This window comes from Tinamus guttatus, unplaced genomic scaffold, assembly GCF_059628265.1.
Source record: "Tinamus guttatus ecotype Peru unplaced genomic scaffold, ASM5962826v1 Tinamus_guttatus_pri_ptg000211l, whole genome shotgun sequence".
NCBI lineage: Eukaryota > Metazoa > Chordata > Aves > Tinamiformes > Tinamidae > Tinamus > Tinamus guttatus.
Window position 1 is genome coordinate 4,772,938 of NW_028288745.1, and position 27,571 is coordinate 4,800,508.

The following is a 27,571-nucleotide window of genomic DNA, read 5'->3' on the forward strand; positions in this document are numbered from 1 at the left end:
TGTACAGAGCGTGTGTATCCTTATGCTAACTGCAACCCTTTGGCCGTCGCAGGTACGACACGTACTGTGCCGATCACTATGCAGACGGGCGCTGTGACCAGGGCTGTAACAGCGAGGAGTGTGGCTGGGACGGCCTGGACTGCGCTGGTGACAAGGCTGAGAAACTAGCAGAGGGGACCCTCATCATCGTGGTCTTGATGCCCCCTGACGAGCTGCTGGGGGACGTGCGCACCTTCCTGCGCACTCTAGGAACTCTGCTCCACACCAACCTCAGGATCAAGCTGGACTCCCAGGGAAACCCCATGGTCTTCCCATACTATGGGGAGAAATCCGCAGCACGGAGTCGGCGATCCCTCGTGATCATACGCAAGCAGAGAGAGCTGGAGCAGGAGGTCATTGGGTGAGTGGATGCCCCCGAGTTCCTCCTGCCTTGTTAGGCAGCTAGGTCTTGCTTGTAGGTGTGTGAGTGGTCTGGACCATCTGGGACTGCAGCCTTTCTGGTTTGCTATGGGGAAATTAGACTGCCAAACTCAGTGCTGCAGTGGAAAGGTTAGCCTAAAATGCCACAATTGAACTTTGCAATGGTTTTGACAAAATCTTATTTTTCTGATGCTGATTTTTGTGTGTTGCTGTGTTGTTGCAGCACCAGAGTGTTCCTGGAGATTGACAACCGTCAGTGTGCGGAGGACTCGGAGCAGTGCTTCCACAACACAGAAGCTGCCGCGGCTCTCCTAGCTGCTCAGGCCATCAAGGGCATGTTGCCCTATCCCTTTGTGTCTGTCCAAAGTAAGTGATCTCAGGGGGAAAATGTCTTGTACAGGCAGACAGACAGGAAACTTGAGCGTACAAAATGCACACTCAGATTATTGATCATCTTCGTATGTCTCACTGTTCAGTACAGTTTCTGGAAGATCCTTATTTCATCCCATCAAAGCCTTCCTGTGCTCCATGAATTATCTGAGGGGACTTTTCCTGCATTATTAATAAGGCAGGTCATATAAATGTGGAGCCTAGTCATTTTAGTACATGTAGGAAACATGATCTCTCACATCCTGCTGTGGTTTATCACTACTGCGGTTGTCTTATCTGTCCTAGAAACAATTTGTGTGTTCTAAGCCATGAACTGAAGGAAAATGTTGCCATTAGAGAGAAGGAAAAAGGAGATGCGCCTTAGGCTTCCAGATAACGTTTTCCTTCAGTGCTGGATATTACTTTTGATTTCTGTCCCACACCTTCAGTCTGCAGCTCAGCTGCAGTTTCATACTGGGCTGGTAACATCGCTAGATTCCTAGCTGGGGAAGAACACATGCAGATCAGGTTGTCATCTCAACTTCACTAATTGCACTGCGTTTTAATTTGGGTTTTAGGTGAACCATTGCTGCCACCAAAGACCCAGTTGCTTTACCTCCTTGCCGTGGCAGCTTTAATCATCCTCTTAATCCTCCTCTTGGGCGTGATGATGGCAAAGCGCAAGCGCAAGCACGGCTCGCTGTGGCTCCCCGAGGGCTTCATTCTGCGCAGAGACCCCAGTAACCACAAGCGCAGAGAGCCAGTGGGGGAAGATGCAGTCGGGCTCAAGTAAGTCTCCATTTGGACCGCTGGTCACCTGTTTGCTAACATGAAGTAGGATGTTAAGAACATGGTTTACAGATCTTTCACTAAAGGCACTTAACGCCACGAGAAAAGCTGCCTTTTAAACTGAAACAGTTTAGTCTCTCTCCCCAGATTTAATATTTCCTTATTGAACAGAGGAATATTAAGTAACCTTAATCTATAAAATACCAGTAAGCAATCTAATCTTCTGATTACATTTGGTTATTTGATGCTCTGTTTAGTTCAGCGGTTGGGTACTTTTTGTTGCATGATTTGGGTTTGACATTTTTGAGTTCATAGGTGAAAATGAACTTTTAATACTTCCAGCTCAAAGCATGGAAGACACGACTCAGAAATAATAGAAAACTTCAGAAGAATCCTATTTGTGCAGTTTTGACTTTCCACTGACTTAACCAAGTGTACAGTTCTAAGTGTATTAATGCCACTGTTGGCTGGCTGAAATTAATGCAGGGAGTGAACTCTAGATAGGTTTCCTGAAGCTGCATGGAATCAGCCATATTGTGAACCAGGGACAAATACTTTAGGAGTTATTATTTAGCCTGGAAAATATCTCTATTTCTAAGTCCTGTTCAGAAGAGTTTGGTTGTTGCTAACCTGACTACTCTACCAATGCTCAAAGGTTTTTTCTGCAGCCAATGCAACACCTGCTTTCAGAGACAGAAGGCCAGGTTTACACTTTGCAAACATCCCAGTAGCACATCGTAACAAACAAAACCAGGCACCCAGTTCACACTCGGTTCCTTTTATAACCCCTGTGGAGCTCACCCATAGTGAGATTTATCTCCTGTTTGGTGCCGCATCTCCAGTCAGCATGGCGGTGTGACAGTTGTGATTGCTGGCTGAGCCTGCCTCTCTGCTAGAAACTGGTCATGGGCGTTAGGCCCAGTCTGCTGGTGCCATGGTTGATATTTGCAGTTTGAAACTGCAGGAGCTCAAAGCTGCAGTGGTTGGATGGGCACCACTGGTGCGTGTGATGCCTGTTGTCATGCGGCAGCTGTGCAACATCAGTTTCCGTTGAGATCTTCGATGTTCCTCTCTACCTTCTTGGCTCCTCTTTGCAAATTACCACACGGACTGCAGCCCGTCTGCAGACAGTGATGGTAGCACCTGGCCAGCTTGCAAAGCCGTGTGCTTTCCCTTGCTAGGAACCTGGCGGTGCAGATCCCCGAGGGTAACCTGGCTGACTCTGGACCAACCGAGCACTGGGCAGGTGACGGCGGACCTCAGCCCAAGAGAGCAAAGGTAGGAGGTTGTCTTGAGCGTAGCCAACTGACCCCTGAGACTGCTTTGGGCTAGCAGGGGAAAACGCTGCGTTCACTTCCAGGGTTCTGCTGCCCAAATCGTCCTGTTGCTCAGGTGTGTGTTAGATGTAACTAAAGATTCCCGATGAGCAAATCCTCGGGTTAGCACAGCCATGCCAGGCCTGTTGAGAAAGCAGGTAAGTTCTGTTCCCATGTCCCCTCCCTATAAGGTCTCGCTGTACCAAAGGGAGGAGGTTAATGACATCGTGCAGCTCAAGCCTGATTTTGTGTGGTGGGAATATAAAAGTTAATGCCAAACCGAGGTAAATGAAGGTCTTGGTTAGCTTAAAATAAATAAAAGAATGAAAGTGTGAGAAATTGCAGTGTCTTGGGCTGCTTGATGAGCTCTCTCATTTCTCTCCATGCTCAGGCTGAGGATCAGGCCTTGCTACCAGAAGGCGACGAGCAGGTGGATCAGCGCCAGTGGACACAGCAGCACCTGGAGGCAGCAGACATCTGTGGAAGCACCTCGCTCGCCCTGACACCGCCTCAGGCCGACCAAGAAGTGGACGTTCTGGATGTCAATGTCAGAGGGCCAGGTCAGTGCCTTGTGCTGCAAGCCAGCCTGGGTCTCCTGTGCTTCCAGCAGCTGCTGATGTTTAAAGCTGATATGGGAAATGCAGGGACACCAGCAGAAGTTCTACAGCACTCGAGGAAAGATTGTGCAGAGTCCAGAAAAGAAAGCTGGGGAGGTTGGATCATGGTCTGCAGCACAAGGAATATCATGTAAACAGGAGGAAGAGAATACACTTGTCACACAGTGGTAGGAGGTGGCCTGTGATCTCCTGCAGGACAGCACATGCATAAAGATGTGGTCAGAAAGGCATGGTAGCAGACACTTGGAATGCACAGTTGCACTGGAAATTACCTTAAACTTGTCCAGTTCTCTCACTGCTGAGGTTTCTGCCAGACTCTGCTGAGGGGCAGCTTATCAGACTTTGCACCTACAATGTTTTTTTTTTTTCTGGCAGGGGGAGCAAAGATGTCCTTTTCCTAAATAAGGAGATGTCTGGCAGAAAGGGAGATATTTTTTTCCTGTGTACAGTTTTTCAGTTGTACCTATCAGGTGAACTTTTAGACTTTACCATCTTCTTGTAAGTTTTACATCTTAGAGGCCCTTTTCTTGGAAGACAGCAAACAGAAGAGGTTTTATACAATGCTGCTTTCACCTTTGCCTCTCCAAGCTGTTCTCTCTCTGTGTCCCCCAGAGTGGTGAGGACATTCTTTTCAGTGGAGTTATTGCAAGTGTGTAACCAGGGTAATGCAATTATAAGCATAGCTGGTAACACCACCTATAATTAAAACTGATTAACTGTCCCTATTATATGGCCCTCGTTTTTTAGTTGCTTAAACTTTAGTGGTTCAGACCGGAATTTTCCATGCTGCGTGTCTGCCTCCAGCTGGATCCTTTTGAATTCTTTTCCAGCTATTTCAGAGAACAATCTCGAAGGAGGAAAAAAGACATTGTGTCCATGGCTTTTCACTAATGCTCCAAAACCTGTTTAATTGAGACACTCTGGCTGGATGTGCTTTTTTGTTAGCCTCATGAAACTATCCGTGTGTGGTCAGCTTATGAGGCTCCAAAAAGCACATACCTGAGAGACTTGTTGATGACAGTTACTTTTTCCAAGGTTTTTATGCATGCTATAGCTGTGTATCCCATGGAGCAGCCCCACGGTCTGCCCAGGACAATGGCAGTGATTGATCAAGACCTTTTCTGGAAAGTGCTTTTCCCAGGATTGGGGTGCTGGAGAGAAGGAAGGCTCCTCTGTCTGCTTCTTCTCTCCACTCTTTTTATTGGCGGGGCGGAACGGAGGAGACCACAGCCTGACTTGCATACTGAGAAGTGTTCATTTGGGGCAAGAAAGCAGAGCCAGCACTGGGGAAGAGAAGCACAAAAGGAGGTGCTGCCTTGGACGGCAGGCAGGAGGGTCCATAGACGCGCCTGGATCTTGGAAGTGAAGCCGGGCCCATGTGCCAGCCCCTCTCTGCTGTCCAGCAGCTCTGCAGAACGTTGTCTGGTGAAAGGGCGCCTGTCCTTCGCTGTCGAGCCGCTAGGAGGAGCGGGAATTCTGCTGCCGCAGGGCTGGAAGCTGCAGCCGCCATCTCTGGGTTCCTGGGCTAGAAACACGGAGTTTTAGACTTCTGTAGAACTTCTGTAATCGTACTAAAAAAAAAAAAAACAAATCAGAAAAGCGTGGTGCTCAAAAAGAAACGGGAACTGAGGGTGGAAGGGAAGGGTGTTAGTTCTCTGTGTGGCACTCACGGGGTGAATACCACTTCTTTATGAACACGGGCTCCTAATGCTGTGATCACACTGTCCTGCTTGCTGCAGGGCACGTTCCGTACAGACCGTGCACTGCAGGTGAGCTGTGTGTGCAGGAAGCTGTTGTCCGTGGGGTACAGCAAGTCCCCTGCTCCGAAATGAAGCAGGCAGTTGCTGAAAAATTGTCCTGGGCTGCTCTAAGCGAGCCCCACTGGGGAGGCAGAATTTGCTGCATGCCCCATGGCAGCTCTGCAGCTTGGTTGTTGAAAATCAGTGGGGATGTTTTAAGCCTTAATTGCACTGTTTTGAAGGGGATACTAATAATGGGGAAATTTAAGAGGGAGAGCTGATCCTCCTAGGCTACCCTCTGTGATCAGCAGAGAGAGAGGGAAGCTCTCCCCAGGAAGCCAAGTTAAATTAGGAGACGCCTGAAGTCTGTCCATCTTCCAGTGCTGGTGGATGGATCCTGGGGGCAGGAACCATCCTGGCCTTGAGGTCAGCCTTTGTGAATATCCCATCGTGGAGACTTGAGGAGAGAGAGGAGCCCGATACCTTCAGAAACACCCACGCTGTGGAGACCCTTTCAGGGATTTGTAGTCATGAGCAGTTAGTGCATAGGGAACAAGACATCGTGCGCGTGTAAGATGATGTAGTTCAAGAATAAAACTGACTTAGGTGCTGTTCCACAATCCTATGCAGGGTTTCTGTGAAAGTACAGCGTGTGCCTGGTTAGTTTGTTTAGTGTTGCAAAGATGGATGTCCTTGAAAGCAAAATGGGTTTGGTTCAGGCAGTGCTGCTGCTGCATTTTTCAGCTTCTTAGAGTTTGATTTTCACAGCTTCAGTGCCCTTTTAATGAAGTTACGGGGGTTTTTTGTAGACTTTTGTCTACATTTCTCTTTAGGTCACTGTCTGCTAAATAGTTGCCACCAACAATTTTTCTCTCGAAATTGCTACTTTTCCCTAGGAGTATTATCAGGACGTCCACATGAGTTGTCTTATTGTGGTTGCAGTAGCTGCTAACATGCGGCTTAAAAGCAAAACAGGCCACTAATTCAGCTGGAATTTAAAATAAAGAGAGCGGCTGTGAGTTGAAGTGACTGGCGGGATTGTCTGTCTGTCAGGGCCTAATGGCAGGGGATGGGACACGAGAGCTTCCTTCCCATTGCTCCCACCAGCAGGTTGCTGTGATCACATCTCTTCCTCTGCAGATGGATGTACCCCACTCATGTTGGCATCTCTACGCGTGGGCAGCTCTGACATCAGCGAGGATGATGAGGACGCGGAAGATTCCTCGGCAAATATAATAACGGACCTGATCTATCAGGGTGCCAATCTGCAAGCCCAAACAGACCGTACTGGGGAGATGGCACTGCACTTAGCAGCCCGTTACTCAAGAGCAGATGCTGCCAAGCGGTTGCTGGATGCCGGTGCAGACGCCAATGCACGAGACAACATGGGCCGGACTCCCCTGCATGCAGCTGTAGCTGCTGATGCACAGGGTGTTTTTCAGGTACAGCAATTGAAGAACCCCAAACAAATTATCTTCCATGTGTTTATTAGGTCTGTTTGCTTCTATCACTCTTACCCGTACCTGCATCCTTGCATTCAGACTTCATGGCGATATTTCATTGCAAAGTTTCTCCTCAGTTTGTTGTAAATCCTCAGTCTCAGTCCTTAGCAGTACTGAAAAATTCTCTCTTCTCCTGTTGTGCAGATCTTGATCCGTAACAGAGTGACAGACTTGGACGCCCGGATGAATGACGGAACAACCCCGTTAATTCTGGCTGCGCGGTTGGCTGTGGAAGGGATGGTGGCCGAGCTGATCAACTGCCAGGCAGATGTGAACGCAGTGGATGACCATGGTAACATGGCCTGATGGCCCGGGCTGGGCAGGCGTTTGTCGTGGTGTGAGCAGGAAGGGTTGGGCTTCTGCTCTTCCAGAGCACGGGCAGCTCGTGACTTATGTGGCCAAACAGGGCACACAGGGTGTCCCGTGGAAGGTCCTATCCAGTAGTAACTGACTGCAGACCCCTGCAGAGTGGTTTGGTTGGACAATCCTGGAAGGAAAGGGAGAGAGATACAGCACTGCTTATGCTGGGGTCTTCTGTGCTCTAGATGTGACACTGTGGGGTAGGTTATATAAGGAAATCCTAAAGCCTGTGCTGAGAGTCCCATCACACCTTGAGAATGTGGGAGTATGTGACAGTGTGATGACTACCAGAGTGTAAGCATGTCCCTCAGGGCATACCATGCTGCAGAACCCATAGTATGGGTTCTTAGTATTTTTCTTCAAGTGTGCTCTTGTTATCCATCTTGATGCTTTAAAAGAAGCTCCTCAGCTTGTTACTGAAGTTGCTGGGTTTCCCTTTAGGTAAATCTGCTCTTCACTGGGCTGCTGCTGTCAACAATGTGGAAGCAACACTGGTGCTGCTGAAAAATGGAGCCAACAGAGACATGCAGGATAACAAGGTACAGTACGAGTGTGCCCAGCGTGGCTGTCGTTTTTCCCTCGGATCATCTCGCTGCTGTTGGAAGCGAGCTAAGCCCAGAGTTTCTAAACTGAGTGCACAGTGCAGGTCTTCCAAATCCAGACCATGACTGGAACTTTCCCCAAATGTTGAATGATTTTTTTTTTTAGTGTGGGAGAACAATTGTTATTCTTATTTGGCGAGGCCCTGCACGTCGATGTTGCCCTGCTTTTGTTGCAGAAAGGAATGCAATCAGCAGTCCGTGGGGTGAGGGCACCAGGCTGAAATGCTGCTCATGCTAAGCAGCTAAATTCTTTGTTCAGCAGAGAGCCAGGTCTGGTGGCGCAGCAGCAGTCACCTCCTGTCATGCTACCAGGGTCTGCAGTGCAGCCTCTCTGTTTGCGAGGAAGCCTGCACTGTGCAGAGCTCCTGCTGTTTCACTGCTCTTAGGATTAGCTGTGTGTTAATGCTCGGTTTCTTTCCTCTATATGAGGTTTTGTTTTTTGAATGTTAGGTGTTGCTCAGTAGATTTCAGAGCTACCCACAAGCTCCAGTTCTCCACTGGTCTGCTTTAGTCCTTCGTGCCTTCCCCCTCATGGCAGATGGTGAGAGAAAGGCACCAAGTACTTTCACAGTTCCTCACAGCACCCATGGCAGAACGGTGCCTGCTGCGATAGTTTAACCTGGGTGTCCCACTGTCATGCACAAAATCCCCAGGCTCCTCCTGTAATCTGCCCCATTCAAAGATTGTCTCCTGGAGCAGGATGTTCCTAGAGGCAGTTAGCAACGCACCACGTTAGGGCTATGTTTCCATGTGTTATTGCAACCTTGAGGGAGCATTAGCTTGGAGTCAGTCCCTCCACAGCACTATGGTTCCCTCTCCGCTACAGCAGCGAAGCCGCTGAAATATCTGCTCTCTGTTTTCAGGAGGAGACACCGCTCTTCCTTGCCGCTCGGGAAGGCAGTTTCGAAGCAGCTAAGATCTTGCTAGACCATTTTGCCAATCGGGACATCACAGACCACATGGATCGCCTGCCCCGGGATGTGGCCCAGGACCGGATGCATCATGACATAGTGCAGCTCCTGAATGAGTACAACGTCGCGCACAGCCCTGCTGGGCACCCGGGTGCCATGCTGAACTCTGCCCTCTCCCCAGTCATTTGTGGTCCAAACAGGTCATTCCTCAATCTGAAACATGCCTCGTTAAGCAAGAAGTCACGCAAACCGAATGCCAAGGGCATCATACCCACGAACCTCACCAAAGATGCCAAGAGGAGAAGGAAGAAGTCCCTCAGCGAAAGCAAAGGGCAATTTTCAGAGAGCTCAGTGACCTTGTCACCAGTTGATTCCCTAGAATCACCCCATGCTTTTGCATCTGAGCCAACATCTTCGCCTGTGATGCCTTCGCCGGGGGTGCTACACTCGTCCCCCAGCTCCCTGCTGACTGCCCCGTCAGTGCAGGCCGCGCATACGATGTCCTTCTCCAACCTCCACGAGATGCAGCCCTTGGGACGCGGATCCGGCACCGTGCTCCCTTCTGTGAGCCAGCTGCTTTCGCAGCACAGAACCACCCCTCCGAACAGCGGGCTCGGCAGGCTCCGGACGGCCAATGTTTCCACCGAGTGGATGAATCGTATGGAGATGAATGAATCCCAGTACAATGAGATGTTTGGCATGGTGCCCCAGGTGATGCATTCACACCCCAGCGCTTCTCAGCAGAGCAGCTTAGTTCAAGCAGATGCAAAGCACTTGGGAGTTTCCAGGGAGTCTCTGCCCCCTATCATGACTTTCCAGCTGGTTCCCAAGGGCGGCATAAACCAGCAAGCACTGCCACAGCAGGCTCAACCAAACTGCGCTCAGAACATGGCAGCTCCTCTCAGCTCCATGTACCAGATCCCGGATTTAGCTCAGCTGCCCAGCGCCTCCTTCTCCATGGCTGCCATCCCTCAGCAGGACGGGCAGGTGGCGCAGACCATCCTCCCGGCCTACCACCAGTTCCAGAGCTCCATGGGGAAGTACCCGACGCCGCCGTCGCAGCACAGCTGCTACTCCTCGGCCACGGAACGGACTCCTAGCCACAACCGGCACTTGCAAGGGGAGCACCCGTACCTGACTCCATCACCTGAGTCTCCGGACCAATGGTCAAGCTCTTCCCCACACTCTGCCTCCGACTGGTCCGATGTGGCGACAAGTCCTGGTAACAACCAGCGCGGGCCGGCGGCCGCTCACATGTCCGAGCAGCAGCGGAACAACATGCAGGTGTATGCCTGAGGGCCGGCCACGGGGAAGCCGAGCAAGTGGACTCCAGAACTGATGAAGGTCTTCCAGATGGAAATGAAGAACCATTTTAATATCCAAGAGTCTTAATGAGCCCAGGCTTTTCTCATTGGAGGGACTGTGGTTGCCGTAGGCTTTTATGCTTTCCTAAACAGAGAATTGTAGAAGCTGGTGATGGAGAAGACCTGTTGGGTCACTTCTAACCAAGTCCCTAGCACCTAGGATGTGATTGCTGCCTCCACTGGATTCTCCAGTCTGCTTTTAAGTATATTCCACCGTTTCCTTGAGGCAACAGCTCTTCAGGTTAATGCATCTTACGGTCATTTCTCCAGAAATGTAGCCAAAACCAGCTTTGTGTTTTTGTTACTCCTTTTGTTACCTACCTAATCTCTTTCTGAAGCACCTTCTGCTAGTTCTTCTTGAGCTCAAGTTGCCTTGTCTTGACTCAGCTCAGAGCTGCACCCACATTCCTACACCCCTCTTCCTCATGGCTCCTCTTGCTCAGCAAGCAAGCCAGACTTCCCAAAACACCTACAGGTCAAGTGACTGGACCCATCACCTTTGGTCATGCAGCCTCAGCCTTTCCCCTTCAAGAGCCTTTTTCTTATCCAAACCAGCTAATATCCGTGACCCTTCTAACTGCGCTCACCCCAAGTACCCTGAGGTTATATATCTGTACAGTCTCCTCATGCATCTGGTTTTTGTTTTCAAAATACTGGTCTGAGTGGGTCTTCCCCCGGCAGCGGCCTGTCGGCGCATCTCTGTCCGTCTTCCCTGAGACGCACCAGGCCCTCCGACACTACCCTTCCAGCGATGCCAGGTGTGTCTGACAGCCTTCGTCTGCTGCCCTGTCCGAAGAGATGCCCTGCGAGCAAAGCAGGCTTGCTGGGAAACGCTCGGGATCAGGAGGAGTGCTTCAAATCCCAGTAAGGCAAATTCCCAGCATCACTGCACAGAACTGCCCCCTCCTCCAGCTGCTGTGCCTTCTGCCCTGCAGGCGGCACGTGCTGCGTCTGTGGTGATGGCGACAAGTGCGGAGGATGTTGTTACGTGTTTGCAGTGTGTGGGTCTGTGTCACGAAACGCACGGTCTCATGGAGGAGTGACCAGTCCTTTGGAAGCGGCTGTTTCACTGCAGTTCTGGGACGTGCTGTCTTGTCCAGCCCTTCCAAGAGGGAAGCTGCAGCACCGACTCTTGGACAGGCCTCAGGCAATGGCGGCACATCTAAAACCAGGAGCTGGGTTACGTTGCAGACCAAATAGTTCAGAAGCCTTTATCAAACGCAGCTTGGTTGCCAGGTTTCGGGCTGTGCTCTGTCCTCATCCTGCATTAGGACCTCCGCGCCGTGGTGGGGAACACGTAGCACATGCTGTGGGACAGCGGTGGCGTTTGTACTGCACTTCCCCCTGATACTTTTGTAGGGATGGAAACCAGCTGTTAGGGCTGTCAGGTGAAATGCTGTTGCTTCTGCTTTCTCTACATCGCTGTGATGCAAGAGTAACGCTTCCCTGAAGGGCTCCGGACAAGGCAAGAGTAGAAGTGCACATTTCTAGGTATGGTTTACTTCTACCTCCCTGGGGGAAGCCTGCAAACAAGCTTTCCAAAGAGATCTGAGAGCTGTCGGCTGTGGCCAAAAGACACAGGAGGCCGCTCCCCTGGGAGCAGTGGTTATTTAGCATCCTACCATGTACAGTATTTCTTTCAATGTTTCTTTTCATCGTAATCAAGTCAAGAGTAAAGCTTTTTTTTTTTTTCTCCTTTTATTATTTCTTTCCTGATTTGACTCAATGGTACATGAAGGCAGGGCCTCAGGGGGAGCCGGTTCCCGGGGCCATGTTTTTGGGCTGAAGTTTTTATTCTGAAGTTACTGCCTTTTACGACGCACACAGCATTCCCCGTCGCACTGGCCGCAGTGTGAACTGTGAAGCTTAGATGCAGCTCGCTCAGATTTCCAGGCAGGAGCTCTGTCCAGGTACACGTTTCACTGCAAATAATCAAGTGTTGCTAAACCAGTTGCTAAAGAAACCAAGGGCTTTTACGTGTTAGCCCCAAATAATCAAGTGCCTTTTTATATGTGTGGCTACCATCTGCAGGATGTGTGCCCTCTGAGGAATGAAGCCAGTTTCGTGCCTGGTGTGTGTTAATATGATGGCCCCCTGCCTTATTTTTTTTAACTACTTGTAAAGATAATATCTCCTTAAGGTGGTATTTTATCTCGTAAGTCGTAGAGTAACCATTCACACAGCAGCATTTTCCTGTATTAATAATGGAAAATATTTGCTTATTTTTACATTTTTTATAAAAGTCTTTTATGAAAATAGTTGCTGCAAAATGTATAAGCAATTTTTATCCCCCAAATAAAGAGTATGTGCCCAGCGTCTTTGTGCTGCTCCTTTTTTATTTGTCTCCCTGGCTCTCCTGGCGCAGCCGCAGGGTGATGAAGAGCTCGCTGGTGTTTCCTGCCTGTTCAGCCCCTGCCCAGGGAGAACCTGTCAGTGCTAAAACCTCGGGGCATCGAGGGAGCCCCCGTGGCCCGTCTGTTTTGATCATCCCAAAGGAATTGTGCCTGGGAGCTGGCAGCCTCCTAGCTCAAGCATGAGGGAAGGGTCCTGGAACTCTTGGAGAGCTGCAGAGAGGGTCAGAAATCAGCCGCACGCAGGGTGTGCTGGACGGGACGGGGGCCTGGCTGGTGGCCTGTGTGAGGTATCTGCTTGCCGGGGAGCTGGCGTGTGGCTTTTGGGAAGGCCGTGGGCCGGGGTGCAGGAAGGGGCTAGCGCAGGCCTCCCCGCGCTCTCCCCTGCAGACCGGGCTGCCTTCACTGGGCCCTCAGCTGTTTCTCCAGCCAGGAAGCAGGAGCCTCATCCCTGGAGCTGCGAGGCCTCCGTGTGTCCGGCTCGAGTGTCAAGGTAAGGCATAGAGGCACACAGCAGGGAGGCCTAGCTCACCCGTGTTGGCCAAACAGTCCTGAAAAACCAGGGAGCAAAATTGGGGCCTTCATTCCTCTTGTTTTGAGCAGGGAGCCGTCACCGCAGCCTTGGGCCCAGCAGGCACTCGCCCGGCAGGTTTTCCACCCTTGCTGTGGCCCTGCTGAAGGTGGTAGCAGAGTTGCAGCTCCCACCCGGGCCAGGAGCTGCTGGGAGGCATGGCGGGGTGGGGGTGAATGTTCTAACAGCAGCTCCCTTATCTTCTGGTAGAGCCAGCTGGGCGAGTAAATACCTGCTGGAGGCTTTTGGGCATGTTCTCCCACAGGTCGTGCATCTGTGCCAAAGTTTAAGGGAGTTCAGGGCAGCGCCGCCTCGCTGGCACGGATGTACTGAGTTTGCCAGTGCTTGAGGTGAAGCCTGGAGCTGCTCCTCAAGGATGGCTTCCGGGCGCCTTCCTGTCAGAGATATCAGTGCTACCTCCTTGAGGAGCATTTTCATGCTTTCAGGTAAAGCGGGGATGGAGGTTTGTCTTCTGCAGGGGCAGCTGTGTCCAGAGTGTGGCTGGTCTGCTGTGCAGGGTGGTTTCCTCCAGAAGTGCCACCAGGCAAGTGCCTGGCTTGGAAAGGGGGCTTCCCCTCCATATATCCCCCGAGAGCTTAGCCAGCTCTGCGGGCTGGCAGTGGTACCGCCGCTGCGTGGGCGAAGGAGACCAGCCCCATGCTCCTTTCCCAGGAGCAGCGGCAGACCTGCCCACGCAGGCCCCAGCGCAGCCATATCCTGGGGCTGCAGCGGCACAGGGTGGGTGCTGCTTTGGAAAGTGCTGCCAAAGAGGAGCTGCGTGAGATCTCTGGAGGGCAGAGCACTTGGGTTTAGCTCCGTAGCGAGAGGTAACACCTTGGGTCAGCTACAAGCCTCCCTTCTCGGGATGCTCGTGCTGTCCTTGCGGGGACGAGGGTCTCTGGGGTAGTGCTGGGAGCAGCGTGGGCACCCGGCTGCTTTCCTTGCAGTGCCCGCGACACTTGTCTCCTCCTGGTACCAGCGCAGCCACCATCTGCGCTGGCTCGGTGCCTGCACGGCCCGGACTGGCTCGGCTGGCTGCTGCCTTGAAGCCCCGTCCTGGAGACTGGAGCCTTGAAGGGATGCGGAGAGGAGGGCCAGGAGCCCCAGGAATGGCCCTCGAGGCTGCAGGGCCTGCTCCGCGCAGAGGTCGGGAGCGAGGGCTGCGGGCAGGGAAGCGGCATGTTGGTGGTTGAAGCAGTGCTCGAGGGCAGCAGCATTGGAGCGAGGGGGCAGGGGAGCCGCACCGCCTGCTGCACGGGGAATGGCCAAGAGGAGGGCGAGGGACTGCTGCCGGCGGCCCTGCCTCTCCCTGGGGGCTGTGGCCAAAGCAAACGAAGCCCCGCGTCAGGGCTGTGGGGCCGGGCACGTACCCGCCGTCTGATAGAGCCTCAGGGCCCCCGGTGCCCGGCTGTTCCCCTGTCCCTGAGCCCTGCTGACGGCCGTGGAGGCGGATCAAACAAGGGCGTCACGGGCTGACGCACTGCGGCGCTGTGTGGGTCGGCCAGGGCACCCACTGCTACCAGCCGCAGGGATGCCGCGGGCCAGCCGCCTGGTATCAGCCTCCCCAAACACTGCCCGCTCATGGCAGCTCTTGCGGGGTGGCCTGCCCCCATCCAGGCCCAGGGCCCCTCAACCACCGGTGGGCTCTGATGGAGTTCCCTATGGAAAGCCATCCCAGCGTTTGCTTTCACTGCGGATGCTAATTGCGGGGGAGTTATTGACCAAATAGGAGGTGCTCTTCCTGCCTTCATTACAGGAGTGTCAAGCGCAAACAGAGCCATCAAGATCTGCGTTGCTTTCCAGGGGTAAGGGGCAGAGTTCACAATAAGATTTTTATGATGGGAATCAATCACCTGGGCTCAGCAAACAGTGATTCTGCTCGCAGCAGGGCTATATAGGGGAGCTGTTCACAGGCTCAGAGAGCAGTCGAGGCCGTTATTCCTGCAGCAGGTGAGAGGGGCCGGCGGCTCTGATGGCTCCCGGGCCACCTGTGGGGGCAGCGTGTACCCCAGGCCCTCGGCACTCCTGGGCCGGACGGCCGTTGCCTCGGCTGGACCGGGGAGGCTGCGGCAGCGCAATTTGGGGCACTGCGTGGGCTTTTGTCACTGCCTCATCGAGGGGAAGATGAGCTGAGCTGACAAACGGGCCTGGGGCCAGGGATTAGCCGGGATGAAGGGGAGCTGCACTGATGTGGCTGCCTGGGAGCGGGAGGGCCACGAGGGCCCAGGGCGGGAACGCTGCCCTGAGCTCCTGGCCCTGGTGGCTCCGGCTGCTGCTGCCGACGCCTGAGCCCGCGCTCAGCCATCCCTGCTGAGCACAGCGGTGGGATGGGGGACCCCGCGCTGTGCCCACGGGCCAGGCCAGCACAGAGCCCCAGGGTGCAGGTGGGTTGGCACCTTTGGGCCAAGGCAGCGTCTCCAGGCCCTGTTGCACCACCCTGACCCTGCGTGGCCTTTCGCAGGGACGCTGGAGAGGAGGATGGTGGCGGCGGCCGGACTCACCCTCCTGCTGCTGGGCTGCGTGGGGCTGGTGCAGGGCTCAGGTGAGTGTGGGTGCCGTGCAGGTGGGACACCCTGGTGAGGGGCGCTGAGGGGCCGCCCCCGCGTGGGCTGCGCAGGGCAGGGCACTGCGGGCCCCGGCTGAAGCCACCGCTCTCCACAGATGCCCGCGCCCTGCTCCACTGCCCCTCGGGCTGGTCCTACTACAAACTCAGCTGCTTCAAGCACTTTGCACAGCTGCGCAGCTGGGACGAGGCAGAGGTAAGGGGCAGGGGAGACCCCTGCATGACGATGGGCTGCCATGCCGGCCCTGGGGCATGACACCGCTGTGTCCCCGCAGGCGCAGTGCCAGGCCAGCCAGCCCGGCGCCCACCTCGCCTGGGTGCAGGAGCCCCGCGAGGCGGCCACCATGAGGAAGGTGCTCTCCTACTACCAGCGCACCCAGCCTGTGTGGATCGGCCTCCGCCTCGGGTACCAGGTAGGGCTGGAAGCAGCTGCGGGGCACCCAGGAGCGGGTGCTGGGGCCACCCCACTGACCCCAACTCTGTACAGGGCGAAGGCTGGCGCTGGGTCAACGGGACCGAGTACAGTGGGGCCAGCGGGATCCCCAGGCGCAGTGCTGGCAGCGGCGCCTGCGCCGCGCTGCCCAACGTGGGCGGTGAGTGCATACCCCAGCCCCCGTGGCCACCGGCTCCTGGCCACACTGACGCCACCTCCTCTCTCCTCGCAGGCTTCACCCACTGGATTAGCACCGACTGTTCCCAGCAACACTTCTTTCTCTGCAAGGTGGTCCCTGAGCTCTGAGCACCTGCCGGGTGCCCCACTGCCTCGCCGAGCCCCCACTGCGCTTCTCCCACTTTTTAAGATACATCTATTAAAAAAAAATCATGGGATTCTGTTTTTGTTCTTGCAAACCAGAGCCTTGTGCTGCTGCAGTACCCTATGCCCAGCCCAGCGGCTCATGCAGGCTTGGGTCTTGGCAGCCCTGGGGACAGGCACACTAGGGACAGTAGGTGTCCGTGGGCGCAGGCATGGGGGATAGTGGCCCCAGGTGCAGCTGCCCCTCTCTCTGCACGTGCCCAAGGGGCTGCAGCAGCAGTTGACAGCAACAGTGGGACCAAAGGTCCCTTCTTGTGTCACTGGCAGTGTTGTCACAGGCACCACGTGGCTGTTTGCTTGGCTTGAGGGTAACTGTGCCTCAGGCCCGACCCGCGGTTTTCCCCCTAAACCCACCACACATGATGGGGGTGTCCAGCATCCCAGAGCAGCACAGGATGCCCCAGGACCGTCCCAGCCAGCATGGAAAGCCAGGAGCCATGGTGCTGGTCCCAGGCGCTGGGGTGCAGGATGGGGACTCCTTGCAAGCCCCCCGGCGCCGTGGTCTCCTGCAGCCCCTGTCGCGTTGGCTGGTGCTCGGCGACCTTTGAGCACCGGGGCTGGGCGCAGGGCCCAGTGTGCTGATAAGGGCCAGAGGGGAGGTTATAAATGCACCGTGCGGGGCTGCTCAGTCTGTCTGACTGTCTGGGGTGAAGATGCTGCGCTTGGTGGGCCGCGTGGCGCGCTGCTTGGGGGCCCGGCTGGGCCCAGAGCAGGCGGCCCCGTGCATGGCAGCCACGCAGCGGGCACGGTGAGTGGGGAGGCGGGGAGCCCTGCTTCGGGCAGCCCGAGGGAGCCACGACGCTCTCCCTCTCCTGGGAGCACTGGTGACCAGCGGGCACGGGGGGAATGCAGGGCATGTGCTGGCAGCAGAAAGCACAGGGTGCTTATACGCACGCACGGATGGGACCCCTGCAACCCCAAGTGAGGACGTCCCCGTCCCCACGGCAAGGCGCCAGTCCCCGTTCCCTCTGTCCCACAGCCTCTCCGGGGCGGCTGGCTCGGGTGCCTGGCCCAAGGACGTGGGTGTGCTGGCCCTGGAGGTGTACTTCCCTGCGCAGTACGTGGAGCAGACGGAGCTGGAGCGCTTCGATGGCGTGGAGGCCGGCAAGTACACGCGGGGCCTGGGCCAGCAGCAGATGGGCTTCTGCGCCGCCCACGAGGACATCAACTCGCTGTGCCTGACCGTGGTGCAGCGACTCGTGGAGCGTGCCGGCCTCTCCTGGGACGCCATTGGCCGCCTCGAGGTGGGCACGGAGACCGTCGTCGACAAGTCCAAGGCCGTCAAGACCGTCCTCATGGAGCTCTTCCGCGAGTCGGGCAACACCGACGTGGAGGGCATCGACACCACCAACGCCTGCTACGGCGGCACGGCCTCGCTCTTCAACGCTGCTGACTGGGTTGAGTCCAGCGCCTGGGATGGTGGGTTGCCAACCTTGGGGATGGCACGAGTGCCATGGGATGCCTGAGGTGCCCAAAACCCCACGATGCCCCTGCAAAGCCCCGTGCCCCTCCAGGCTACCACACTCAGTGGTCCCCGGGCCTTGTCCCTGCTGGCTGCCACGGCGGCCCAAAGATGAGGGTGATGATGGGTTGTGTGGGAGCTGCATGCGTGCACTGACGGCCCTGGTGCCCTCTCCTAGGCCGCTACGCCGTGGTGGTGTGCGGGGACATCGCTGTGTACGCCACGGGGAACGCGCGCCCCACGGGGGGTGCTGGCGCCATCGCCATGCTGGTGGGACCCAACGCGCCCCTTGCGCTGGAGAGAGGTGGGTGCCGTCGCCCCGCGCAGCCCCTCAGCGAGTGCAATGCACTGCGCAGAGTCCCACCGGCTGACCCATGGTCACCACCCGTGCCCCAGGGCTGCGCGGGACCCACATGGAGCACGCCTATGACTTCTACAAGCCCGACCTGGCCTCCGAGTACCCGGTGGTGGATGGGCCCCTCTCCATCCAGTGCTACCTGCGGGCGCTGGACCGCTGCTACGCCGTGTACCGCCGCAAGGCCGAGAGCCAGCGGCAGCAGGGTGAGCGGCACCCCCCGCGCGCCCCGCTCACCGCCACGTGCCCGGTTCGCGGAACCCTTCACGCCTTGCCTTCCAGCCGGCACCCCCCAACCCTTCACCCTTGACGACTTCAAGTTCATCATCTTCCACACACCCTTCTGCAAGCTGGTGCAGAAGTCAGTGGGGCGGTTGCTGCTGAACGACTTCCTCGCTGCCCCTGATGCCGACACGGCCGCCGGCCGCTACAAGGGGCTGCAGCCTTTCCGGTGGGTGTGTGGGGCGGCTGCCCGGCCCCGGGCCCTGCGGCGGTGCGGGCTTTGAGCTGGCCTCTCTCCGGGCAGTGGCGTCAAGTTGGAGGACACCTACACCAGCAAGGAGGTGGAGAAGGCCTTCCAGGCGGCCAGCCAGGAAATCTTCAACCAGAAGACCAAGCCCTCGCTGCTCCTGTCCTCCCGCAATGGCAACATGTACACGCCGTCCATGTACGGCTGCCTGGCCTCCCTGCTGGCACAGTGAGTCCCCGGGGGGCTGGGGAGCCTGTCCTGTGTTTGGGAGGAGTGGGAAGGCCCATGGGACCCTGTCTTGGCAGCAAGGAGCAGCTGCCCGTGCCCACTATCCCCCCTGCAGCAGAGACTTCACCCTTTCATGGCACATAGGCCCTCCCCGCCTGGGCAGCCGCCAGTGTTTCTGTGCCGGTTGGCTGGCGCTGGGCCAGCACGACTGCCAGCGCTGGGTGAGGATAAAGCCCCCCTTGTCAGGCCCAGCCCATGGAGAAAGAGCCGTGGGAAGGGCCGGGTGCCAGGAGGCCACTGCTCTCCTGCCGCCCAGCGCCAGCTCCTGCTGCTGGCCGGAGGGGCTGGTGATGACCGGAGGCCGAGCCCCAGCCCCTGACGTGCCCCCGCTGCCACAGGGCCTCGGCGCAGGACCTGGCTGGCTCCCGCATCGGGGCCTTCTCTTATGGCTCGGGGCTGGCCGCCAGCATGTTCTCCTTCCGCGTCTCGCCCGACGCAGCACCAGGTGAGCCCTGTGCGGGCTGAGGCCACAGCGCGCTGCCAGGTGGCCCCGGTGCCTGGGCGGCCTCTCTCAGCCAGCGCTCCCCCCGGCAGGCTCGCCCCTGGACAAGCTGGTGTCCAGCCTGGCTGACCTGCCGGCCCGCCTGGACGCCCGCAAGCGCGTCGCCCCGCAGGACTTCGCCGACATCATGAAGCGGCGGGAGGAGACCCACCACCTGGGTGAGCGAGGCCGTGCGGCGGCCAGGACCGGACAGCCTGGTGGCACCCTGTGCCCGCGGCACGCTGAGCTCACCCTGCTCTCCCCACAGCCAACCACACTCCCCACGGCTCTGCCGCGGACCTCTTCCCTGGCACGTGGTACCTGACGCGGGTGGACGACAAGTACCGCCGGCAGTATGCCAGGAAGCCGCTCTAGCGGCAAGGCCGCTGTGAGTCCCGGGATGTGCCGGAACGGTGTGCGGGCTCTCCTTCCCCCATCTCCCCTGCTGCCCAAAATCTGGGGCTGGCTTCATGGGAGACTCCTCCTTGCAGGGACTGGAGACAGCTCGCAGCAATCCTGGCCCCGAGACTGGTGGTGACGGGGTTTCCTGGGAAGCCACAAGCAGCGCAGGGAATAAAGAGCCGGATGAGCTGGGCGAGTGTCGCAGCCTGTGGCTTCGGGAGCAGGCAGCCGCTGCTGCCAGGCCCTCGCGGTTCCCCCTCAGAGCCCCTTTTCCAGTGGCAGCGCAGGACGCCTGCCGGGGCAGACGGCACCTCCCGGGGCTCTAGCACCCATGCGCCTGGAGGGGTCCGAGTGGAGCCCCAGTTTGGGGTGGGGAGATGGCAAAATGCCAGGTCCCCTGCGGGACCTGCAAATTGGAGCAGCCTTCTTGGAAATCCCAGTGAGCTCATTCCCATGGGAACAGCGAGGGAGCCCGTTCCCAGGGGCAGGGAGGGCTCAGCCCTCCTGGGGCCTTTCCCCGCCTCTCCGTCATGTCCATTTCTCGGGAGGAGGGGCAGTGTGGCCCTACCCCTATGGGGGCAGTGGGCCAAGCCAGCATCCCATGCCTGGATCGGGTCCATCCAGGACCTCGGCTGGGCAGTGGCAGCCGCGGAGACCTTTGCACCCCTTGAGCAAACGGTCACGCGGCGCCAGCAGCCCTGTATGTCCCCACCGGGCCAGGGCACAGGAGGAGGGCCGGGGGCCGTGGACAAGGGAAGGAGGTCGCACGCTTTCTCCTCTGCGCACTTTATTGAGTGCGGGGCCAGCCTGGGCCCACCATTGGGACCGGGGGCAGCCGGGTGCGATGCTCCCTTGGACGGCACGGAGGGGAGCGGGCACGCAGCAGCTACAGCTGCAGCTGCAAGACCTCGGTCACGCGCGGCTCGAGCTCGTTGAGGTCGGGCAGTGGGGCCGAGAGCCCTGCGATGCTCCACTGCTCCCCCGCCACCGCGCTGGAGCTGTGGTAGGACTGGAGCTGGACTCCCGCTTTCCCCAGCAGCCCTGGGCGAGAGGCAAGAGGTTTGTGGGCATCCAGGTGACCCACGGGCCCATGATGCCAGTTTTCACCCCCCTCTGGAGGTGGGTGGAAGTCCCTTTGCTCTGGAGTCCCTTAATACCATGCTCCAACCATGCCATCCCTGCCTTTCCATGGAACGTGTCCCCCCGCTGGCATCTGGGCCCTTGCCATGGTCTCCTCCTGCCACCACCCTGCATAGAGCCGCCCAGGTCAGGGCCGCGTGAGGTGCTCACCGGCGAGCGCAGGCAGCGCGCTGGGCTCTGATGCTTTGGCTCTGTAGATGAGCATGGAGCCGGACAGCGGGACTGGCTGCTTGAAGGTGGCTCCGTTGAGCTCCCGCAGCACCGGGGTGCTGCCCTGCACTGTCCCTGCGGCCCGATGCGGGGTGCCCTGCAGGGCCACCTGCAGCAGGCCAGCGCTGCCATCGGGCTCGGGAGCCACGTTGTTGTGGGTGGCCGTGACCTGCCGGAGAGAGGCGGCTGCTCAGCAGCCAGGCTCGCACGTGCGGGCACCCTTCCCTCCCTGATATGGCCACAGAGGGCCATGGCGAATGTCCTTTTGGCACGTCCCAGTTCAAGAATCATATTAGCGGCTCCGTGGGGTAATCCCACTCCCAGGGTTTGTGTGGGCTGGTCCCCACACACCTTCAGTCCAGCCTCCTGGGCGAGCAGCAGGGCATTCACCAGGGTCACCTCCTTCTGCGTCCCTCCAGCCAGCATGCCCGAGACCACAGCAGGGGACAGGTAGCTCCCGGCCTCCTGCAGGGAAGTCCCTGGGATGCAGAGAGGAAGCAGGACACAGATGGAGCAGCGGCAGATGGAGAGGTTAGCCCTGTACTGGGCCTACCCATCCATGCACATGGCCATGCAGGCATGCACTCCTCATCCATCCATCCATCCATCCATCCACCCATCCGTCCATCCATCCTCCTGACCAACAGCCTCCTTCCTATCCTTCGTCCCACCCAATCCATCTCCCACCCACGTGTGCCTTGGAGTCCCCACACCTGAGTGCGGGGCCAATCCTGCCTGGCTCACCTAGGGTGCAGACTTGCACGTTGCCGTGCGCTTGCTTGGCTGTGGTCTGCAGCACTGAGCCCAGGGCCTTGGCCAGGGCAACCCAGGGTTTGTTCTGGGGCGCGAAAGCCTTGCTGAGATCCTGCCCGTTGACCTGAGTAGAAGAGTGGAGCAAGAAGTGAGACCCCCACCAAGCACATAGGGTGGCCCCCAGCACCCCTGTGTTTTACACATGGGGAAACAGAGGCACAGAGAGCTTGGCCTCCGGGCTGCAGCCTTGCTCCCTTCTCAGGGGAGGTGCAGGGGGGTGTCCCGTGCAGCGTCACCGGTGGGACTCACCGTGCCCGTCAGCCCCTTCCCTGTGGCCATGTCCACTATCTGCATGGCGATCTCCTTGCCGCAGCGGCTCTGCGCCTCCCGCGTGCTGGCGCCCAGGTGCGGGCAGCAGATGACGTTGGGGTGGTTCACCAGCTCGCGGTCCTTGGGGGGCTCCTGCCAACACAGCCCCGTGCCAGGCACCGGCCCCTGGGGCCTGGCCTCCCCCAGGCTGGCAGCACCCAGGAGCCTGGGGCGCATTTCCCTCCCTCCGCTCAGGCCAGGGAGGCCCAAAAGGGCAGTTGAGGTGGTGCAAGAGGCTCCCTGGCAGCGCCACTCACCTGCGTGAAGACGTCGAGTGCAGCGCCGCCGCACTGCCCTGAGCGCAGCGCCCGCAGCAGCGCGCCCTCATCCACGATGCCGCCACGCGCGCAGTTCACCACCTGCACGCCGCGGCGGCACTTGGCGAAGGTGCTGTCGTTCAGGAGCCCTGCGGCACAAGCGGGGTGAGCGGAGGCAGCGCCCGTTCCCCCCACGGCCCCATGCCCGCACGCGCCGTACCCGTGGTTGAGGGCAGCAGAGGCGTGTGCACCGTGATGAAGTCGCAGCGGGGCCAGACCTGCTCGAGCGGCAGCTGCTCCACGCCAAAGGCGGCCGAGTCCTCAGGCACGATGATGGGGTCGTAGCCTATGGTCTGCGGCAGAGCGGGCGGTGCAGCCTCGCGCCGTGCCCATCGCTGGGCCAGGGAAGGGCCCCGGGGCCCTTACCTTCCTTGCCTTCTCCTTACCTTCATGCCGAAAGCCTGCATGCGCGTGGCCACCTCTCTGCCGATGCGGCCCAGGCCCAGCACACCCAGTGTTTTCCCATTCAGCTCCATGCCCATGTACTAGAGCACATGGCAGAAATGACTGGGGGCTCCCCGCGCGGCCACCCCGCCACCCCACGGTGCCATGCCCAAGTCCTACCTTCTTACGGTCCCATTTGCCTTCCTTCATGGAGGCAGCTGCCTGCGGGATCTGCCTGTGAGGGGGAGGCCACGGTGAGGAGCGGGCACCGGGCGGGCAGCGGGACGGGCACCCACCCCATGCACTCACCTGGCCAAGCACAGGATCATGCCGCAGGTGAGCTCGGCAGCACTGAGGCTGTTCCCAGCTGGCGTGCTAGGGGCAGAGAGCAGTGTCACTGGCACCCGGGAGCCAGTGCCTTTGGCTGGGGGTGTCCCCTGGGGATGGGGGCCCCTAGGTAGCCCACCACCTGCCCCATGCACCATGCACCATGCAGCCCTAAGAACAGGGTTCCCAGCTGCTGTGTCACGGAGGGCAAGGCACTTCCACAGAAATCCCCAGCACCCCCTTGGCCAAGCACGGGTGCCTTGTTGGGGGTCCTGCTCCTCCTTACTTCATCACCAGGATGCCCTTCCTGGTGGCCGCCTCCACGTCCACGTTGTCCACACCGGTGCCGGCCCTGCCCACCACCTGCAGCCTCTGCGCCGCAGCGAGCACCTCGGCCGTGACTTTGGTGGCTGAGCGGACGATGAGGCCCTCGCAGTCCTGCTGGGACAGAGGGGGCAGCTGGGCATGGGGCTCCGTGAAACCCCGCTGGGCTCTTGCATCAGACGGCACGTGCGGCGGGACAGGATGGGACGGGAGGGGACAGCGGCGGCGCCGTGGGTCTCCCGGGCACCGACCCCCGGCCTTGCTCACCCTGATCTCCCTGAGCAGCTCGGCGGGGCTCAGGCCCGGCTTCTCCACGACACCGATGCCGCCGGCCTGCAGGATCTCCCTGCAGCACGGGTCCAGGCTGTCGCTGATCAGCACCTTCTGCAGCTTCGGAAACGCCATGGCCGGCGCCGTCGGGGCCCGGCTCTGCCTGTCCGGCGGGCTGAGTCCGCCTGTCCGGGGGGCTGTGTCCGCCTGTCCCCGCGGCTCCCACCGAAGAGGCGGCCCGAGCGCTGCCCCCCGCGCTAAATGCGCTGCGAGTGGGGCATGTTTTGCGGGCAGCGCTTTCCTCTCATTGGATGTCATTTCCCTAATCCCACCTCTTTCCCACCTCTTTCTCCTCCTCTCCCCATCGCAGCCCATGCCCCGGAGCCGGGGGGACAGGCTGGGGGAGGCGGGGGATCCGGTCCGCCGGGGGCCCCTTGTTCGGGGACAAGATGGGGAGCAGAGCCCGGGCACGGGGGGCACTGCGACTGCTGCCACCTGCGCAGCCCCGCAGCTGCTCTTGGGTAGTGGGGCCCTGCTGGCCCGTCTGGGGGGACAAAGGGGAGCATACCTCCCATGGGGACGGACAGGGTGCCAGCACCCTGCCTGGGGGACCACAGTGCTTGCAGGCGCCCCTTCGCACCCTTGCCTGCCCTGGTCTCCCTGCTCGGAGGCCAGTTGTGCCCAGAGGTGAGGAGGGAGGCGAACAGCGATGGTGGGGCCCAAAGCAGCTGCTGTGGTGGCGCCTGCCCACAGGGCGGGCTGGGGGACAAACTGCTTCGTCCTGAAGCTGCCAGCACTGCTGGCAGGAGGCAGCCCAAGGGGTCCCCGCAGCAGGCGCAGGGCCCGGTGCCCACCATTGAGCAACGTGTTGACAAGAGGCAGGGGGCATGGTGCCAGCCCTGGCCACTGGCCCCCAATTGCGCGGGGCACATCGGAGCCGCCCAGCAAACGCCTCCACGGCAGAGCCATGTGCAGTGACCTCAGCCAGGGACAGTGTTGGCCCTTCAGAATGGGGCAGAGCATGGGGGCCCAGCAGTGAGGATGAGGGGCAGGGGCCTTTCTCACGTGTGGCAAGATTGCACAGTGCTGCTAGGCCAGGATGGGGCCCATTTGATGTCACCCTTTCCACGAGCTGTGGGGTGGGCAGTGGGGCAGAGCTGGTGTGGGGGCTGAGGCCTCCCCGCGCTGCAGTGCTGGCCCCGCGGGGCCGGGGCCAGCACGGGCGATGCTCTGCGGCGCCATTACGCACCCTGCGGCCGGGGAACAGCCGTGACGCCAGAGGGGAGAAAGTCCAGGGCAGCCGACGCGGGGTGAGAAACAGGGTCAAGGGCTGCGGACAGAGCAGAGCCACCACCACCGCAGGGTCCTGGCATGGCCCTGTCCCCGCAGCCACCATGCAGTGCAGGCAGAGAGCCCTGGACTGTGAGCCACCTCGCAGTCACGAGCATGGGGGCTTGATGCGAGCCCACGGCCATCTCTATCGCCCTTAAGCACTAGCCCTGGCTTGCAGCACCCACTAGCACTTCAGGCCTGTGCTGGTCTTCCCCCTGCTGCTACATTTTGAAGGGCCTGGGGGCCAGGCTGGGGCTGTGGGGGGCTGGCAGCAGCCTCGTCCTGCCCTTGGCGAGCACGGTGCCACGCGCGGAGGTGGCTGTGCGGGGCTGCGGGCGCCTCTCCCAGCCGGGCGCTGGCACTCGCGGGCCAAGAGGCGGCATCGTGCTCGCTGCTTTCCCGGCCGGCTGGTGCCCTCTCCTGGGGAGCAGCGCCCAAGGCTCAGCCCTGCGGCACCCGCGCTGGCACCCCGGCCCCACCGGCACTGCAAGCAGGCTGAGGCGGGGGCGCAGGCCGTGGTGATGGTGCCCACAAGCACGGTGGCACGTTGGGCACAGCTGTGCTCGATGGGTTGACTCCGAGGAGAGGCTGGCCAAGGTGACATGAAGACACAGGGACAGGACAAGGCACTAGGGAAGACTAAGGGCAGCAGCAGGGATGGAGAGGGGGAACTTGGGTGTGGAGGCAGGGGAAGGAACTAGGAGTGCCAAATGGAGCGGGAGTTATTGGGGCAGAATGGGGGTGACAACGGGACAAGTGAGGGTGAGGAAGCTGCGATGTTTAGTTGTGAACGTGGCTGTTAGAAGAGAACAGGGGTGAAGGGGGCCCTAGGGGAGGACTGGGGTGCCAGGATGGAGGGCTGAGGGTGCCACGAGGGATCTGGGCTAACTGGAGGCCCCCTACGATGACTGGAAGGGGGCAGGGGAGGGGCTGGGGGCTCAGGGTGTTGGGGATGGATCGGGGCTGGGGCCGAGGTGGGCAGCCGGGGTGATGGGGGCGGCGGGGCAGGAGGAGCAGGCGGGGCGCTGGGGACAGCAGAGGCGGAGGGATGGAGCGAGGGAGGGAGGCAGGGAGGGATGAAGGCTGGAGGAGGAGGAGGAGCGGGGGATGCCGCCGCGGCGGGCGGAGCCGGCCGGTGCCGCAGAGCCGCCTCCTCGGCGCGCGCTGGGGCGGCCCGGCCCGGCCCGGCCCGGCCGCGCCCGCCCACACCCGGCGCGACCCGGTGCCGCCGCGGCAGCGGGGCCCGGCGCGGTGCTGCGGGGCCCTGCCCGGTGCAGCCCGGGGCAGCCGGGCCCGGGGCAGCCCGGTGCTGCGGGGCCCGGCCCGGTGCGGCCCGGTGCGGCCCGGTGAAGCGCAGCGCGGTGGTGCTGCCAGCACGACAGACTCGGCAGAGCAGGATGCGAGTGCCGCAGCGGAGGTGAGGAGCGGGCTGCGCCGGGATGCCGGGATGCAGGAATGCCGGTGCGCGTGTGCATGTGCACGTGCATGTGCGGATCTGCTGTGTGCATCCGTCCGCTCGTGCCCGGGGTGACGCAGGCCAGGGTGCGCCCAGGACACGCGTGTGGGTGCTGTGTGTCCCTCCTGGCCCATGACAGTGCTGTGGCAGTGCTGTGGTGGCACCGTGGCAGTGCTGTGACAGTGCTGTGACAGCTCCGTGGTGGTGCTGTGACAGCTCCGTGGTGGTGCCGTGATGGTGCTGTAGCCATGCTGTGGTGGTGCCGTGGCGGTGCCGTGACAGCACCATTGTGGTGCTGTGGCAGTGCGGTGGTGGATCGGGGCCTACCAGTACACTGGCACGGCCGGGCTGCGGGTTTGCTCCCCCCGGAGCTGAGTGGTTTCATGGGCTGCGTCTCCCCTGCTCTGTTCCCCAGCAAGGCGCCGGGTGTCCTCCAGGCCGTGCACATGGTGAGGATGTGGGACATCCTCTTGCCAGGCCTGCCGGATCATGGGCCCTGTTCTGTGCAAGCCTGGGTGCTGCCGGGCATCGAGGCGGGTGCTTTGGGAAGGCAGAGTGTGTGAGACAGGAGTGAGAGCAGCCTGCCCAGCGCTGGAGGAGCAGGGGGGCAATCTGGGGATGCCAATGGGAGCATCCCGTGACAGCACGTTTGGCCCGGGCTCGCTCTGTCTTCGCACCCTCCCTTACCCTCCCCCAGGTCGTGTCCGTCTCTGATTCTGGTCTAAGCTGTCGGCTGGACCACAGCCTTCGTGTCCATCCCCATTCGTGCTGGCACCCGCCCTGGGGCACCCCAGGAGCTCATGCAGTGCCCGCTCCCGGCTGTCCCGTCCCGTCGCAGCTCAATGGAGACCTTGTTGCGCACGGGTGGTCCGGGACTGCCTTGTGGCATGCCGCACACTCACACTCACACTCACACACAGCCCCTGTGCGCGTGGCCCCGGCTC

The 27,571-nt window shown here is 59.5% G+C and overlaps 4 protein-coding genes across 4 annotated transcripts in view; 3 read left to right on the forward strand and 1 right to left on the reverse strand.

Moving 5' to 3' along the window:
* NOTCH2 (notch receptor 2) overlaps window positions 1-10,317 on the forward strand; it is an 84,375-nt gene extending 74,058 nt beyond the window's left edge. Inside the window, exons 25-33 of the mRNA XM_088524416.1 lie at window positions 53-400; window positions 644-786; window positions 1,368-1,578; window positions 2,760-2,856; window positions 3,286-3,454; window positions 6,391-6,692; window positions 6,897-7,044; window positions 7,554-7,651; window positions 8,578-10,317. Coding sequence (XP_088380542.1) covers window positions 53-400; window positions 644-786; window positions 1,368-1,578; window positions 2,760-2,856; window positions 3,286-3,454; window positions 6,391-6,692; window positions 6,897-7,044; window positions 7,554-7,651; window positions 8,578-9,921 — 2,860 coding nt within the window. The 3' untranslated portion in view covers window positions 9,922-10,317. The remainder of the gene's footprint in view (window positions 1-52; window positions 401-643; window positions 787-1,367; window positions 1,579-2,759; window positions 2,857-3,285; window positions 3,455-6,390; window positions 6,693-6,896; window positions 7,045-7,553; window positions 7,652-8,577) is intronic.
* Window positions 10,318-15,389: 5,072 nt separating this feature from the next.
* Window positions 15,390-16,213, forward strand: REG4 (regenerating family member 4). The gene is made up of 5 exons (XM_088524552.1): window positions 15,390-15,453; window positions 15,573-15,670; window positions 15,750-15,887; window positions 15,962-16,067; window positions 16,140-16,213. The coding sequence occupies exons 1-5, from the start codon at window positions 15,390-15,392 to the stop codon at window positions 16,211-16,213; spliced, it is 480 nt and encodes a 159-aa protein (XP_088380678.1).
* Window positions 16,214-16,941: 728 nt separating this feature from the next.
* On the forward strand, window positions 16,942-19,721 carry HMGCS2 (3-hydroxy-3-methylglutaryl-CoA synthase 2). The gene is made up of 9 exons (XM_088524553.1): window positions 16,942-17,036; window positions 17,268-17,707; window positions 17,929-18,054; window positions 18,147-18,311; window positions 18,388-18,556; window positions 18,632-18,802; window positions 19,201-19,307; window positions 19,397-19,522; window positions 19,612-19,721. The coding sequence occupies exons 1-9, from the start codon at window positions 16,942-16,944 to the stop codon at window positions 19,716-19,718; spliced, it is 1,506 nt and encodes a 501-aa protein (XP_088380679.1). The 3' UTR covers window positions 19,719-19,721.
* An 868-nt stretch (window positions 19,722-20,589) lies between these two features.
* On the reverse strand, window positions 20,590-23,985 carry PHGDH (phosphoglycerate dehydrogenase). Its single transcript, XM_088524417.1, has 12 exons — window positions 23,837-23,985; window positions 23,532-23,683; window positions 23,228-23,293; window positions 23,099-23,153; window positions 22,921-23,019; window positions 22,695-22,827; window positions 22,475-22,623; window positions 22,158-22,310; window positions 21,840-21,972; window positions 21,447-21,574; window positions 21,036-21,264; window positions 20,590-20,786 (listed from the first exon to the last, which is right to left on the reverse strand). The coding sequence occupies exons 1-12, from the start codon at window positions 23,972-23,974 to the stop codon at window positions 20,632-20,634; spliced, it is 1,590 nt and encodes a 529-aa protein (XP_088380543.1). The 5' UTR covers window positions 23,975-23,985; the 3' UTR covers window positions 20,590-20,631.
* Between the last annotated feature and the right edge of the window lie 3,586 nt (window positions 23,986-27,571).